Raw genomic sequence first — 17,208 nt, forward strand, 5'->3', positions numbered from 1 at the left:
TCCGAAGCATATGTATGATGATGATTATTATTTGATCGGCCACACTTAACATCCTTCTTCAGGTATTTTGACACATGCAGGTGCCAAGTGCTCTGTGTCATTACCTCCAGTGCAGCAGGCTTAAAGGCAGCAGGAACCCTTACGACCTGACCTGACCTCCCGAGTAACTCAAGCTGTAGGGTTCATCTGGTGATTTCTCAGTCTGGTACAGTAGCGGTGCTTCAGCTACAGCATGTTAGTGCTACAAGGCTGCAGTTACTGTGTTACAGGACAGTTGCTGCTTCTGGATGCAAAACACTCCTTATGATGGAGCATTTACCATACCCCAGTAATGAGTTCCGGTGACTCATTGTTGCATCCAAAATATATCTTATTTCTACCATCCCCAGAAGTACAAATGTGGGAATAGAACTGCTGACTACGTCCATCAAACTGTGCAATACCAAAATACATCACTATAGCTTAAAACACTGGTTTTCAGAAAATGTGCTGCCTAGGTCTACATTGCAGACAAGACATGAAGTGTATTACCTTACCAAATCATTGAAATGTGTGAACAATCAAACCAGAAATTAAATATAACACACATCCTGATTGCAATCGTAATACTGAGAAGTGCTAGCCATTATCCTAAATTTAAAATTCACTGTAGAAAACATAGATTTTTATAGAGACAATATTTTAATTTCTATCCCCATGGCTGCTTGGGCTGTTAATTGAATGATTGAACTTGACTTTTGTGCTTCAGGTTCTGTAAAGCACCACTCTGGCTGTGCAAATGGATATAAATTACGTCAGTGTTTAGAGACAATGAAAGTCGGGATCCCTTGAGCGTCCTATCAGCTGTGTAGGATATTACCTCATCTGCTAGGTCAACAATGAGAACTTGCTCTTCTGTTACGTTTTTTTCATTCATTTATGGAGCTGCTTGTTTTAGCTTGATTCTTTGTAACTTTCCCTATTTAAGGCTTATTCCCAGCCATTCCAGTCTATGATTGCATTTTTGTTGTTATACTCTTGCATTATAGGTATATATGTGTGGTATATATGAATGTAAAATTACATCGTTTGGCACTTTGGAAGTAACTGACAATATTGTATCTACCAATGAAATCTCTGTTGAAAACTCTCCGTGTTACGGCTTGGTATTTCTCCATGTATACATGTGCTTCTGGTTAGAAATTACAGACTTTTTTAATCTGACTCTAAGGTGTGACCTTTAGCATTAGAGGTCTGTCCTTCATATCAACCAAATCTACAGGCCTCAGCTAAAACCTTTCTTTCTGTCTGTCTGCCTGTGTGTGTCTTCATTTTGGAATACCTTTTTGTGCATGACAGCAGAAAGAAAGGGAGGAGTGCTGAGTGCTGGCTGCCTGAAATCTTGCATCCTGCTATGCGATGCTCTTGGAAAGGGTACCTCTTCACCTTTTACTGACCCAATATATGAAACTCCGTGGAGTTATTCCCTGGGCTGCTCGGTGGGAAGAGGCAGAGGGGTGCTTGTGGAGAAGTTAACTGTACAACGAGGTAGTGGATGTGACTGTGTGTGATATTTGTGAGAGGTTTCTGGGAGGAGAGGTGGGAGTCACACTGTGACTGTGGCGGGAGTCACGCTGCAGTTTCTCTCTCTCTTTTAACAACCTTAAACAACCTTTTAACAACCTTTTAACAACCTGTGCTTATCAGGCAGGCACACTTGGGATAAAAAGTCCTAAAGCAGGAGAGAATGACTAACTTGTATATTGGTGGCACAGTAGTGGGGGAACGTGATGCTGGGGATGAGTCTCATTCATAATAGCTGAGGCTTGAGAGGTATGAGAGTGTTTTCATCTCAACACCTGGATGACCTGACAGAGTACGGCTCCTACTCTGAAGCACGTGGGTTTTGTTCTTGTTCTGTTGTGGGATGAGATCTCCAGGTATGCAGTGAGCTCGTAGCTCTGTGTAGAGTCCTGTACATTCAATACAAGTTACTGCAAGTTCAGTGGAGCTGTAGCATTTCTTTGATGTAGTGAATTTGGATGTCTGAATTTTAAGTACGAGTGGGAGAAGTGATTTAAACAAAATACTGTAGCCTGTGACCCACTGCTTTGCCAAACTCGATGTGAAAGACTTGCCCATTTTGAATTCTAATGTGGAATCATTGCTAATTTATCTTTAGCATGGTGTTGTAAAACAACCTCCTCTTCACTGCAATATTTGGAGTGCAGTATCTGCCAGTCAGTTGTATCTACAAGTATCCTCTTCAGGCTTAATGAAACCTTGGTGAAATTTTTCACTGCTTAAATGGAAGCTTTGCAACTAGATTTTGTTATGAACAAAAAATGCAGGCCACTAATTCATTAATATCCATAAACTTTTCAGCTGAGTCTTGATTTAATTTATGAAAGATTATGAATGTCACAGGCTTCCAAGATTTTCATACAAAACCTCAATGAAACTCAATAGTTCTGGTAAGGTTTCACTTTGGAATTTAAGTCTGAAATGAACCAATGTGATTTTGAAGGGAAAGAAAAGAAGATATTACATGTGTGAACTTCTATACAGGAAGACTGATCCCTATTATCAGACTCTTTAGGCAGTTTTATGTAGTGCTGTTACTCTGCTAGATGTCCAAGGGGCTGAGGGAGTACCAGTCTTGTGCTGGAGCCTTATCTTTATTTCCAGGTTGCCTTTTTTGTTGTCAAAGCCCGCAGATCTTTCACGCCAGCTCAAGAAGGACCATTACCTTTCCTAGGTTTTTACCATCCTCCCCACAAGAGGCTTCTGATTTAGCAAACTTACTAGGGGCATCCAGGCTATCTCTACACTAGCCTTTAACAAAGATGACAGCCCAACTGATCTTATTTCACACTGAACAAGTGGTGTTAATCCGGGCAACAAACACAGGTGATAACAGAGGTAAAGTTTGGTGGTATCAGCAATGTTTTTGATAGGACATAGCACAAGAGCCCTTCTCTTCACCTCCTCTTTTGCTTGCTCTTAGCCTCTGCCCTCAAAACAAGTGCAATTTGTCTTTGGTGAAGCTGCTTCTACAAAGAACTCTTCTCAGTGTGACAGCATGAGACAGGTCGGAAATGTGGCTTCCAGCTCTGGCTTCCAGGCTAGATTATGACCATTACAGCTATCGTTGTGGTTGCAGGATGCCAGTGCCACTGCATATGCCATGGCTTCTATGCCCAGGTGCTCTTCTGCCTTGGCATGTTATGTTTTGGCAAATAGCTTCCTTCTGTGGGGGGGCATGCAAAGGACTCCTGGTACAGTTAAACCAGCTATAGCTTTTGACTAAATACCTTGGAGATGTACCAGACAGGTAAGCTTTGTTATGGGTGTTTTACATATAGTAGGCCAACTTGTCTGTGTTGGTGGTAGAAAAAATGAAGGTAAATACCCAAATGTGCCATGCCTTGCTAAAGCAAAGGAGAAGCTGAGTAAAAAAGTTGAGAAAATGTAGGCTATGGCAATCCAAGACAGAGTCACGTTTGTTCCTGGTGAAAAGAGTACAGATCTATGTTGACGGGCATGAAAAGATGCTGTTAAAAAGAATCTATTTAATCTACTTGTTCTCTGCATATTCTGAAGTCATTATACTCTTATTTACTGGAAAAAGGCACAGTATTGTTGTTAACTCAGTTGTTAGGGTGGAATGGTCTAATAGTCTTGTTTCTAGGTATCATGAATGGCATAGTCAGGAGACCAGCACAAAAATGGAAGATCTAACTGGTGCACTTGTGCAAAATCTTTACTAGTGATGGTAAAAATACAAAAAGAGAAAAGAACCTAATCAGACTTTCCAATCACAGGTCATATTTTGAAAGATTATATCCCTAGGGGAGAAAGCGTCTTTTTTTCTCTTAAATGTGACATTTTTTAGCTGGATACAGTTGAGAAGGAATGGAATGTACAACATTCACAATGTCCTTTTGCAATCATTTTTTTCTAAGTCTGCCCTTTAAAGGCTATCCAGACACGAGTGGAGACCAACACCACTTGAATATCTCTCTTTAACTGACTGAGAGAGCTCTAAAAATAAACAGAGAGATACTGTGGGAAGATGAAACTAGAGGACACAGTTACATGTCTTACCAAAAGCCAACAACCAGCCTGTGCTGTCTTTTTCCATGGGATTCCTCATGTGAATAAAGCAAGCTAAAGGAAAAGTGAGAAGATTAAGTTTGGGGAGTATCAAAATCAGACAAGTCAGTTTTCAAAGGGTGGAAGATCATGGCAGTTCTTGTATGACTTCTGTCTTTGTAAAAGTATGCAAACTAAAGCAGTACAATGAGTATAAGAGGCAGAGTGGAGAGGTTTTCTTAGCCAGAGAAACAAGTCTGGCAAGGATATGTGTTTAAAAATGCTGTATGGAAGCTATGGTCATCTGACATGTTTGAATGTTAGTGTTATATGCTTGCAAGTACTGGGAGTGGGCTCAGCATGAGGCTAGTTAATGACCTATCATCCCTATTGGGGATCCAGAAGTTCTCCACTGATACAGTCCAAGTCCTTTGGCCTTTTACTGCTGTCCTCTTCCTAGTCACATGGTTCAAATGTTTACTGTTAGGAAACTTCTCTCCCCAGCCTAGTGTTTGAAAGGGGCTGAAGCAGGCCCCAAAAACTAAGTGGAGGGAAGGCCCTCCAGACCTTGAGTAGCTTGCTGATCTGTAGTGCTTAGCATTTGGGGTAATCAATCCAGTGCATTCTTGTTATGTTAATAGCTTCCTGCTGAGTTGAGTCATCTTGACGTTCATTAGTTTGCCCTGGATTTGCTTTTTGTTTGGAATAGCTTTTAGTGAAAAATAAAGTTAGTTTTAGTTTAAAAGAGAGCTGAAAAACTATCTGTCGGGCCTGACAATATCTTGGGGGGGGGGGGGGGGGGGGAGAAAAAAAAAATGGGAAAAAAAAAAAAGAGTAATATGCTGTCTTAGTGGCTGCTCTGGTTTCCATGGTGTTCAGCTGGTAGAAGAGAGTTGCAGTTTATTAAAACTTTAGAGATTGTCTTCTGCGAATTGCAACCTCTAATGGAGGGCAATGCATCATTCTTTTTACCTCGTCACTCAGTGAATGTAATTATACCTCCAAGAGACTTTTTTTGTCCTGACCAAGCGGAATGGAAAGTAGAACGGGAATGACATCGACAAGACGTGCCGAAAATGGGCCGTCAAGAATACAGGGGTTGTATTCGCTCAGAGCAACAGGATAATCCAGGTGCGAAAAAGCATTCCGTGCCGCCTCGGAGGCACGCAGTTCGCTACGACCGTAGTTCTTCAGGGGAACACCGGCGCCGAAGGCTGGCACGTCCCCTTCTCCCGCGGCCGCTCCCGCGGGGCTGGGGCGGCGCGGGGGGAGCTGGCCAGGGTGCTGAGCCGCGGGCGGGCCGGGGCCTGCCCCGCCGGGACCCCCGCTGCCGTCAGCGGAGCGCCCCGGCGGGCTGGGCCGGGGCACCGGCGCGCCTCAGCAGCGGCGTAGACTGACCCGGTTTCACGGGTGACCCTGCCTGGAGCAGGGAGGCGGGCTAGATCGCCTGAATTGTGCGGTGCTAAAACCGAGGGAAGCACCGGGTCGGTGAAAAAAGGCGTGCGTCTGCGTGAAATTAATTTTGTTCTGTGGTGCCTTTCGGTAGGCTTGCAGTCGCCTCAGTCTGCGCGGTTTGATGGGACTTCCAATTCTCAGATTCTGATGTGTGCGCTGCACTGCGGAGAGAGTCTTCGGTCTTAGGCTGGGTTTGGTCCCTGAAGCCTAGCCTCCCTGTTTTGCTGTGTTCTCAGTAGAGCAGCTAGCCCCAAACGAACTTCTGTGTAGGCCGGCAACAAACAACACTTTCTGTTTGCTTTTTGGGGAACCTACACCCTTATATAATGAAATGACACTTTCCCCCATTTTAATCGTATATTACTAACTGTTCTATTATTGATATAGAAACATTCGCTGTTTATTCAAATCAGTTTATGATAAGTTATTCAAACAAGATCATGAGTTACTGTCATGCCTCTATGTGAAAATACATTTTAAGGAGTTTTGTTTTCATTACTGGAAAAAATAAATAGCTTATGGAAACGTCATTGATTCTGTAACTGTAACAGCTTTTCCCCTCTGCCTCCCTGGATTTCTAAACTTCTGTTTTCATAACCTTTAGACATGACATTACGTGGTGCTGCACTTTCCTCTAATTGCTTCCTTGTTTGGTAAACATTCCTTTTTAAACAATTGGTAGTCACTCATTATATGTAAATCCTATTATGCTGCTAACCACCTTTTTTACTTTTCAGCAAGGTCTTTTAACCTTGGTTCTACATTTCTGCAGAAAGACTGCCCTAAAGAAACATAGTACTCTAAATGAAGACCTATACCCTTGTTTTACGTGCAGTCCTTAAAATCCCTTGTGTTGTTTTCTTTGCATGCTATTATTTGCTTTTCAACTCTTACGCGTCAACTTTTCTTGTGTTGTTAGTTACATGAGCCAACTCACATGCCATCTAGGTTTGTGGATGAAAGATAGGCTTAAGATGTAAGACACAGATTGATGCAGGCTCCTGACCTGGCCCACATATAATGGCTCTTTGGAGCTGGGTACATTTATTGATTCCTCAGACTGTTTCTTATTTCTTAGTGTATCTTATGTATTTGGTTTGACTGTGTGCTATGGGAAGGGAAAAAATGTGGTTTCTCGCTTCTCGGGATTCATGCCATTGTTTCATCCAATTCAGTAGTGCATTTAAATGAACCCGCTGTATCTGTAAGATGATATTACGTGTTGATTTTTTTTTTTTTTAATGTTTCTGGGTAGCCCAATATCATAAGGCTTTTTCATCCAATCACTACCGATAAACTATTCTAAACACCTAGAAACACTAGAGCCCCTAAAATGTTTCCTAGCTAACCTTTCTGTATTGTGGTTCCCTTTGCTGTTTATCTACATTTACCTAATTGGAATCAGAAGGAATTATTTGGTTTTTAGCATAAGAAAGATCAGTAAATAAAGCTGCATCTATATTGTAAAATTTGGAATTTTCAAAGTCTAAAATTTGTCTTAAAATAGTTAGATATTTCCTCCTTATCTGTAAGTGGAGCTTTCTTAAGAGGCTTAATTTTTCTCATTAATAAAGAAGGCAAAAAAAATCTTCAAGTATTAAAAAAAGTCAGCAGTCCTTCCATGCTGCCAGAAACCACTCTCAGTGTTTAAACTCCACTCAAACTCTAACTGCAAATTTCCTAGAGAGATCAATCCTTGCTAGTTGTCTTTGATGTCTTTTTAACTAGTGATTCTCAACAGACATCATTGATTCTTCTGAACTGTTTAGAGGTAAAGCAAAGGCAAGAAACATTTTTTTTATTAGTGGATCTTTTCTTTGTAGAAGCTTATTGTTTAATATACTAGCTAAATGGAAGTGTATTGCTTTTAAGACAGCCTAAAAAAATAAAAGTCAAAGCTTTAAACTTCAGTATCTATCACATGATAACTAAATCCATATTTTGATGCCTGTATAAGTTGATTGATTTCCTTTGCTGCAGCTCCTTATTCATATCAGTGGGATCAGAGGGCCCTCAGGAATTCAGAGAGCCATTCCTTTGTTTAAGTGTTATCGTCCTCTATACAAGTAGAATTGGAAGCCCTTTGTATTTTTTTTATGAGCTGAAACTAACCTTATTTATTGCACATACTGTGTGCTACTAATAAGATATTAGAGAACTTCGTGTTTCTGTAGCTGGATGAGCTTTTTAGTAAATCAGCCGCATACGTGCAGATGGGTCTCCTGACACCCTCTTCAGAGCCCTCCTGCGTGCTGTCTTTCCTACCCCCACCCACGTTCAATGCAGGCTATTGTTGCATTTCACAATTATTTGTATTCTGCTTATGCGACTGTAGAAACATTCATCCTGCATCAGTTCTGCAGGGTTAGGATTGATCTTAAAATGCTTAGGAACTGTGTGTTTGATTGTGGATTGGTCCTGGCAATAACCTTGCACATACATGAAACGCTGTTGAGAAATCCTTTGTAAAGCTGGGGAAATGAGTGAGTAGTACCCCTTACTGAACAATAATTCGTCTTGCAAAATTTCCAAGTATTTTCCTATCTTTGCTGACTGTGTATTGTCCCATGCTCTCACAAGAGAATAATTCAACATGAGAGTACATTGTCTACTTATTCCTACACCAGGCATAAGCAAGCAGATACCCTGCAATTTTCCCTATTCTGTTTTGGTTTCAGCTTGTTACTGTTATTCCATCCTGAAATTGCTGAGGGAGAAAGTACAGTCAGAGTTGGAGGACTTTGTCACTGGGCAATCATATTATTTGTTTTCTGTCTACATTTCTCTAACTGGAATATAACAGTTATTTACTTTAACAAAAACTTTTGTGCATAAAAGTTAAAATGTGCCTATATACAGTAACTTCCTCAGCTAGGAAATTGTACACTGCAATGCAGGAAATTAATTAAAAAGTTTATACTGCATTTTCCCAGGCCTGAAGAATAACTCATTAAACTCTCATAAAATAGTAACTACTCCTGCTGTTTAATAGACATGCATGACATTAAAAAAAGTAGTTTTTCCCCATGAAGTGATGATTTGTGCTTACCCTTGTTTCCATGAAATATCTAGTCAAAACTCAAAAATGTTTCAATGCACTTTTTTTGACATAAGCTTAGAGCATTGTATCAATGCAGCCCTGGCATATACAGTTTGATATACTTAGCTTTCTCTCTTCTGCTCAGACTTGGAGCAGATTAAGAAAGGAACAGGGAAAAAGTGGAGGATGGGCAAACAATTCAAAAGCAGCATCTGAAAGTTAGGTCTCTAAGCCCAAAAGATAAGGGGTTGCTGCTAAGCATTCAGCACAGTACAGTATTAAATAACCACTGGGATGCCTGCTGTGTCTGCATGTCTTTCTGCCATAGAGTGCCAGTTAACTGGGAGGTGAATTGCTGCCTGGTGTGTAAATGCTGTACAGTTCGAGCATGTAAGTCTGAGTCAGTTGAAATCTAAGTGGGAGGGTGCTGTGAGCCTACCTCCGGAGGTGCTGGCAAAGCAGAGCAGGGCTGAGAATCCCACACGATGGCTTGTGTTTTCCTCTAAGCTTGTCGTGGCATCTGGTGATGTCAGGTGGCCAGGTAAAAGGAAAGATCTGCTGAGTGTTTCTGTGGCTGTTGGCAGAGCTTAGTGATTTGACCTATGAATCAAAGCTTATCCTTCTTATCACACAGAACTAAAAAAAGAAAAAAATCAAGTGAGTTATTCAAGTGTATGAGAAGGTGGGTAGGGGAGCCAACAGTGGCAGTTACTTACAAATTCTGGTCAAGCTGTTCCTCAAGGAACATGTGCATTATTTTTCCATTCTGTACAGTTTACGTGGGACTGGGTTGCTCCGCGGAACATCTAAATGCAGCTATTTGGAAGGAAGCTCAAGTTCTTCCTGAGGCCTCCCTGTTGTGGAAATGTTGAGAGGTGTAACATCTTCCAGAATAAGAGACACCCTCCCTACCCCCAGTAGGCTGAGTTTCTTTTTTTCCTTTTTATAGTTTTTAATCCAGAGTTTTGGGGTCCTAGTGCATTGAAGGTCATAAAGTTTGGATCCAGAAATCTTCCAGAACTTTGGAATTTCCCACCCTTTAATGTCTCTTTGTCTTATAAAGAACTCCCTTCACATTCCCAGAGCATTCACTGTTTGAAATACTGTTTATGATACACCATCAATAGTCTGTTTTCTAAAATAGACCATTACAATCTCCAAATGTGGTTTTTTGTTTTGTTTTGTTTTTAAATAATCCCTACACTGTGCTATCCTGGCTATAAGAAGGCTGATTCCATTGAACTAAATGCCACAGTAGCAATTTGAAATGTTCTTTTAATTCACGGCAAGTACTCACTGGCAATGACTTCACGCTGGGTGGAAAGCTATTAGAGAGCACACCGTTTTGAAGTTCCTACTTAAAGTACAGCTTGAACTAAGAGTGACTGCCAGCTAGTTACTCTGCATTTTTTGTGAATATGCAGGTATGTTGCAAAGTGTTCTTTCTTTTGTGTGTGGTTGCTCTGCAGTTAATATCCCATGTATCCTTTTGGATAGAAGAGGGTTTCCTGCAGCCGCAGAGCAATGCGTTCAGTCTCCTAAGCGGTCTTTTGCCATCCTGTGTCCCCGTATAAATACTTCATGAGATAGTTTCCATGAGCTTGAATGTTTAATTCCACTTCAATCCTTGATAAAGACACTGCTGTCATGACTGAGACGTGCTTGCATGGTACTACAGAGAAGCTTGCCCCACCTGGACCACTTCTCTTTTGTGCATGCAGTGAGCTTCAGGTTTCAAAATTTGTTAGTTGGTAGTGCCTCTGTGGAGCAAGGAAACTATTAAAAAAAAAAAGAAACTGAAGAAGGTAGCTGGAGGTTCATTTTAAGATCTCTTTCTTATCTTAGAGGGATTTCATAGTCACTGTCACAGTTTCTTCCTGTCATAATTGCTTTGTAATCAAATATTGGGGTTTGATGGTATCTGAGTCCAGAATTTGAAAAACCATGCTCAGCTTATTTATTGATATTTGTAATTATCATACACAAAAAGTACAGTGTGCTACATACGTGGGATCAGTCTGGCAGGGGCTCTATTCTGATCTGTTCCACAAAATAACTGTAAGTATGCTTATACCTATCCCTCTGCTTTGTGAAAGCGTTACCACAGAGGCATTACCACAGAGGCAAAGTTTTCGGCTTGCTTCCTGCTTAACATTTCACACATTATTTCACATATTAGTGGAATATAGAGAATTTTGTATGAGTTATAGCTAACACACAGATTTAGCAAGTCTCAGTGGAACATACATTATGATTCTGACAGATTTTGCACATGCGAAATATAACTTTCAACAGTTTCACTAATTTGCTTTTGTAATACAGCTTTGCATGAATGCAAAATTATATGGCATTCAGTAAATCTGCCACTAAAGTATTGGTGTGGTTTCTTGATATGTTAAAATGCATGCATCTTCCAGCCCACAACATTCGCTCAAGATTTATGATATAGGTAAGATTTTCTCCCTTTCCAGCTCTCGGACACTTTCATTCTAATCCATGTTTCTTCTGTTTCTCTATACAGAAGTGGGTTCTAAATTACTGTTAAAATTTTACATGCGTTTCAGACTTTGTACAGTTATTTCAATCAGTAACTACAAACAGAAAGGCCAGGCTGAAAATAGGTTTATAATATAAAAAGCCTGAAGTCATGAATTACTACATGCAAGACCTTTTAGATAACAGTGCACCCAATTTTAAAGGTAATCTTCCTGAAAAAGAAGTCCATTTTTTATTTTTCAAAATTTTCATTTTTCACTTGAAAACCCCCAAACCCTAACCCTAAGCATTTTTTTGGTGGAAACAGTTATTTTCCCAAGAAAATAATAATTACTTCTAAAGGATAGAAAGCAGAAGGTCAGTTGTCTCCGTGTGGTGGCATAGTGTAGGAGGTGGACAGAAAAGTCCTCTCTCTTTCAGGAGGAGCAGCTCCTCCTGACCTCCGTGATGTTTCTTACCTTACCGTCAATACTCACTCCTTGCTCTGGGCTCCTGTACCCGGGTCAGGGCAGGTTTGGAGCAGTTTGGTGGAGAGGAGTGAGTGAAATGCAGGGAACCAGAGCCACCCTCCACATTCCCCTATAGAGAATACGCCATCCCTGACACTGATGTTTTTTGGAGCCAGTTGCCATCAAGCTGTCATGTCTTGACAGCTCTGTAGGAGGAACAAAAGGCCCATCAGACCGAAGATGATTTGTAAACAGTGAAGGAGGAGCATTTGCCACCCTGCCATGTCTGACAGTGTAAAAAACCAAGACCACGTTACCCGTGGCTGACACGCAGACAGCTATCCTTCAAAGTGTCAGCTGCATCCTTATGCAAAGGTGCAAGAAAATGTTTTATTAAGGGCCGAATTTGGCTTCTCGTTAACTCTCAGGGTTTTGCTGGCTCCTTAGGAAAATCAGTAGAACAACGCCCTTCTCATCAGGATGCTGCCTTCTCAAAAGGGACAGTAAAATCACAGCATCTCTTGCAAATTCAAAATGCTTATTTAAAAAGCCATTTTATTCAAATTTGCATTCTCAGTATTTTCAGTGTTTGTGACATCTTCGGCATTAAATCAGAGGCCGAATGCTGTAATTTTTCCTGTTTTCCCAGTAAGAACTTGGTTGCTGATTAAAGTCTTTGGCAGGGAGTGGGCAACAATTAATGCATTAACAACCTAACAATGAAATCAAAGTGAATTAGAGCAGCATTATCTCAAATAAATTATATTTTGTTAGTACTGTGTAATGTTCTTTTAACTGATGACAAGGATTTATTTCTACTTAGATGAATGATGAAACTAATCAGTGAATTGCTGGATAGACGCTTTGTTAAATTAGTCCCATATTCAATTGGGAGTCTTTAATCTATTGTTTTGTGTGCTTATTTGTCATTGAATTCTCAGGGGGATATGCAGGTTCTTCTTTCATTTACATGAATATGAACTAGAACATCTTCATTGATTATCAGTGGAGTTTCATTGTTTTAGCCAGGGAAAATGAGACAACAGGCCTACCATCTTTGGTTTTGTTTGGAGATGCCTTTTAAAAACCACCTTACAAAATCCTTTTTAAAGTTATTTGAAGCTTACTTTTAAAGGGAATTTATCCCTCTTATTTCCAATATGCAAGGTGGTTTTAGTTAATAGTATTTGCAAATTCTGTGGTAATAATTGCTTAAAAATGGGGATGAGTTGGTCATTTGTTTTTAAATTTTCTCTATTACACTAGATCAAATGATGCTGCACTATTTTTTCTACTCTACCCACAAGACTCTGGCTGTTCATTAAAATTTTATGAATGAAGAAAATAACAAATGTGTTGACAATGAAAATAACACTTTCAGGAACCTAATATTAATGGAAATGCTTTTGTTACAACTTTACAGTCCAAAGCTAGCATTTGTTAGGCCAGCTTACAACTGAGCTTTTTGTGAGCATTTAGCATAAGTGACAGCTGGGTTCCCACAACGTGAGAACGTTATATGCTGTTAACTATGAACTGACAATTTGCCTAGCAAAGAGTTATGCTGTGGGAGGTAAAGAAGGAAAGCATGAGAAGGTTTTTGTAAGTCCTGTGAAACGTATTTTGCCAGTAATAGAAACCTAGAAGCAAACTTGGGTTTACTATATCGTATTATCTCCAAATAGCACCATCACCTTAAAAATATAACACTCTTGATTCAAAATTGCCTTGTACTGAAACTACAAGTAATGCCCAAGTCTATTTTACAAAAAGGTAAAACCAGTTTAACCCTGGAGCAAATTGTAGCATTGTTCTAACCCCTTCAACCCCAACATAACATTAAAAAAAATCTGAAGGCAGATCACCCACACCATGAAGATAGCATAAGATCACTTGGCATGAGGAAACAAATCATTATTGAAGTCCATCTTCGATGTTTTTTACCCTTAGAGGAAAAAAATAACTCCAGGTTTTGATAGTTAATTATTAAATGCAACTCCACAGTGCATACCGTGACACGCCAGCAGTAGGAACAGCTAGAGGATGCAGGGAAACATCTTGAAAGCCCAGGGGTGATGTGGAAAGCTAGTAACAAGCTGAGTAATTCTACTGTGTTAGGGCTGGAACTACCTTTTGGTTAATTGTGTTGCCATTTTGCTTAAGCTGTTTCCGCCTCCTATTTTGGGCAGCCCATAGGCAGGCATGAGTTGAATGCTTATGGGAAGTCACAGAAGGAAGCCCACAGCATTTTAGCTTTGAAGAGCCTCTAAGTGCCTTTATCTGTGCTGTCTGTCCCATGAGCATCCTTCGGGTGTGGAGGGGAGGGAAGTGTGCCATCGCACTAACGTCCTGCAGCGCGTTGGGTATGCTGCTGCTAACTAGATTACAGGATGGTGATATCCTAACAATTTCAAAGTCAAAGAGCCTGTTCCTTTGAAAGAGGGAAAAGATAAATGCCTTTTGTAGAGAGGAAAAGGAGCGGTATGTTTCATAGTTGCTTATGGGTAACACTTGAGTTTAAGACTTGCGTGATTCACGTATGACCAGGCAGTTTGTTTGGACAGGGGCTCAGGGCAGAGTTCCTGAAAAGCCCCTGCAGTCTCAGCAACAATACAGATCTGTGATTGAAATGTTTGAAGAAAAGTCATGTGCAAGATAACAAATGCAGGTTTCTCCCAGGTCATCCTAAGCAGTTGCTCTTCATTAAGCTCAAAACAGCTGAAATCCCACCAAGCAGCAGGGACACTTAATCCTTAGGCCTTTACAACCCCCCTGCCCCACCCCATTATGGTACTGGAACTAGGTCTTTTGCATAAAGTCTGTAGAAAGTTTGTAAGTATGATCTTCTGGAAAATGCATCGGTTGAACATCTTAAGCTAAACGGTGGCATGTAGACTCTGTCCGATGTGTGTGCCATGTCCTGAATTTTCAGTACTTTGCTGGGGGAGGCAAAAGCTTCTGTGGGCTCTTGTGGACATGGTGGCTTTTCACAGAGAACTGTGTTCAGTCTGGTTTTCCTCCTATGTCCATAGAGTGAGTGGATTTCTTCGCAGGTTAGGCAGAGGGACAACCACCATGGTGAGTCTATCTGCCCCTTCTACTTTCCTTTGGCTCCCTCAAATCACCCTGGCAGCCCTGATCTTGTTCTTTTGTTTGTTGGACTCTCTGAAAGACAAGAGTTTCAAAGCTTCACGTGCTTTTGGAAACAAAAGTATGTATGCAAATGACAACTAATATTATCATCTTTGAGTATAACAGGATATAAGCCTCCCTTGAAGGACAGCAAGTCATCTCAAGCAATATCGAAGGCTGTTTGCAACTCACAGAATTTTGAAGCAATCAGTAACTCCTAAATGTTTATTTTGTGGATCTAAAGCCACTCAACGTGTGCTAAAGCCACAGAATTTATGTGACAGAGTGTCCACAACTGTTAAAAGCAAAAGTTAGTGGCTGCTGCCTTTGTCACAGCCTTGCCTTTGTATAACTAGCTGTCTTGGCAGAAGCTGTGATATATCTTGAATAAGAAAGGTACTGTTATTCGTAAAACATCTCTTCTACATTTCCTCTGATTCCCCTCCCTACCCCCCTGCCATGCCCCTCTTTACTGAGTATGTGAGCTCTCATTTGGTCAGGGTCACCTTAGAGATGAGATGTCCTTTGAATTTCAAGATACGCTTCTAGTTCGATAACTGTGTAAATTAAAAAATGTTCTTGAGAAGGCAGATGCAGGACGAGAATGCAGCTGCATACTTAGTATTGCTCTCCTGTGCTATCACTGGGTTCCTAACAGTGGCCAGGCCTCAGGAAAGTAAAATTTATTTTTCTGCTTTAGCATATCTTAATCCAAAGTTAGGATAAGAAAAATGCTTTAATGTTTTTTATTAGAAAGCAGGTTGTGGCTTTATCCTAGCTGAATGGCATCTAGTTTGCTGAGAAAAGAAGATAAAGCAAATAAATCTAAGGAAGGAAAGAAATAAGACATTAGATACAAATCCTAACAAATATAGAGTTTGTGCTGTAACGCTGGGTCTGTTTCCTGGACCATGTACAGCGTCGCAATGCCTGGTGAATACATGCTGCAGTGTTAGACATTGCTCTGTACATGTAAGTGAGGACAAGTGCTGCCACCGTTCTACCTTGTCCTCCTGGAGAGGAGAATTGTTTTGCGATGCATCCTGTCACCGTGGCATTTGCATTCTTGGAGGCACGTGCAGCAACTTCTGTTTCTGCTGCCAAGTCAGGTTTTGACAGGTTTGATAAATAAAAAAACCCTGCACAGTTTTTTGCATGAGGAGAATATTAACTCTTGTATTGCAGACAAATTCCATTCTATAACTAAATCACACTGCTTTAAATTCACATGTCTTTTCACCACCATATTTTTTTTTTTTTTTTTTTTTTTTTTTTTTTTTTTAATATGCTGGGCTGTACTGATGCACTGTGTGCTGTTTAAATGAGTGTCCTGACCTCACTAAAGGTGAATGACTTGGGGCTGACAGGGAGATGTCCCACCCGTAGTTTTGAGAGTCTCTGGAATGAAGAAGACTATACAGATCTAATTTATTACTGTGTTTGATGCCTAGGATAGCATGACAATTTGACCTTGCACTTTTATGCCCTGCTAAGTGGCTACAAGAGCTCCTCAGTTAAAATGATCCCTTTCTAATTTTAATTTATGCTGTGTCTGGGCAGCTGAGTGTTTAAGGAGCTGTTGTCAAGCTCTAAATATCTTTGCCTAAGGCTTTGGAGTGACCCATCGCAGCGACACAGCCATGGAGGGAGGCAGGGTGACTCCTGATTCCCAGCGCCGTTCTGTCATCACCTCGTTCCCTGTTCCTTCCTTCCTTTCTTCCCCAGAGCTCTCTTTTGTATATCAGCTCAGGAAGGTCACTTTCATGTTGTGTGTTTTTTTCTTTTTTTTTTTTTTTTCTCCCTGCTTGTCTTATTTCCCCTGTGTCCTTGCAGCTTGGCTAGAAGGCTCATTCTGACCTGACTGCCTGGCTTGGTCAGTATCTGCATAAGGACTTTAGGCAGTTTTGTTTTTTCAGAGATGTTGTTATCTTCTGTATCACATTTGCTGTGTCCTGGTTTGGGGAGTGGGGATAAGAACTGTCCTATGTCTACTTACCAGCTAATTTCCGTACTTCCCCCCCCCCCCCCCCCCCAGCTCTTAATTCACCCTTTTCTTTCGTCACTTTGAGCCCTGCCAGCTCCCCGGGTTCTCCAGGAGCGGCTGCTACAAAGATGTGTGTGTTCTCCTCTGTAAAACTGGTCCTTGTTTTGTGTTGCTAGGCTACTCCCTTCCAGCTGCCACTGAAGAAATGCTCCGTGGTGGGAAACGGTGGAATCCTGAAAAAGAGCGGCTGCGGCAAACAAATAGATCAAGCAGATTTTGTCATGCGGTAAGACAGAAACCTCAATGACACATTGTCTCCCCTTCCCCTGCTAAGTCTTGGACTTTTCAAAGCTATTCAGTTGAGATTAATCAATTATAATTTGCCTTGTTTCCCCAACCCCCACCACTTTGCAGGATGTTTTACACAAGTGATTTGGGTGAAAGTTGAGGAGAGGCAATAGAGTTTGGACTGGCTTCTGCAAATGGGTGTGTAGTGTGGGGGCAATCTGTAGATGGATAGATTGAGGTTGTGACATTATGCAGCATCACAGAGGGGGACTGAAGAGCTGCTTTTCTCT

General features: G+C 41.0%; 1 protein-coding gene across 1 annotated transcript in view; it reads left to right on the forward strand.

Moving 5' to 3' along the window:
• The window catches only part of ST8SIA1 (ST8 alpha-N-acetyl-neuraminide alpha-2,8-sialyltransferase 1), a 139,354-nt gene that overhangs the window by 50,853 nt on the left and 71,293 nt on the right, over nt 1-17,208 (forward strand). Inside the window, exon 3 of the mRNA XM_030040824.2 lies at nt 16,807-16,916. Coding sequence (XP_029896684.1) covers nt 16,807-16,916 — 110 coding nt within the window. The remainder of the gene's footprint in view (nt 1-16,806; nt 16,917-17,208) is intronic.

The sequence above is a fragment of the Aquila chrysaetos genome, chromosome 17 (genome assembly GCF_900496995.4).
Source record: "Aquila chrysaetos chrysaetos chromosome 17, bAquChr1.4, whole genome shotgun sequence".
Taxonomy (NCBI): Eukaryota; Metazoa; Chordata; class Aves; order Accipitriformes; family Accipitridae; genus Aquila; species Aquila chrysaetos.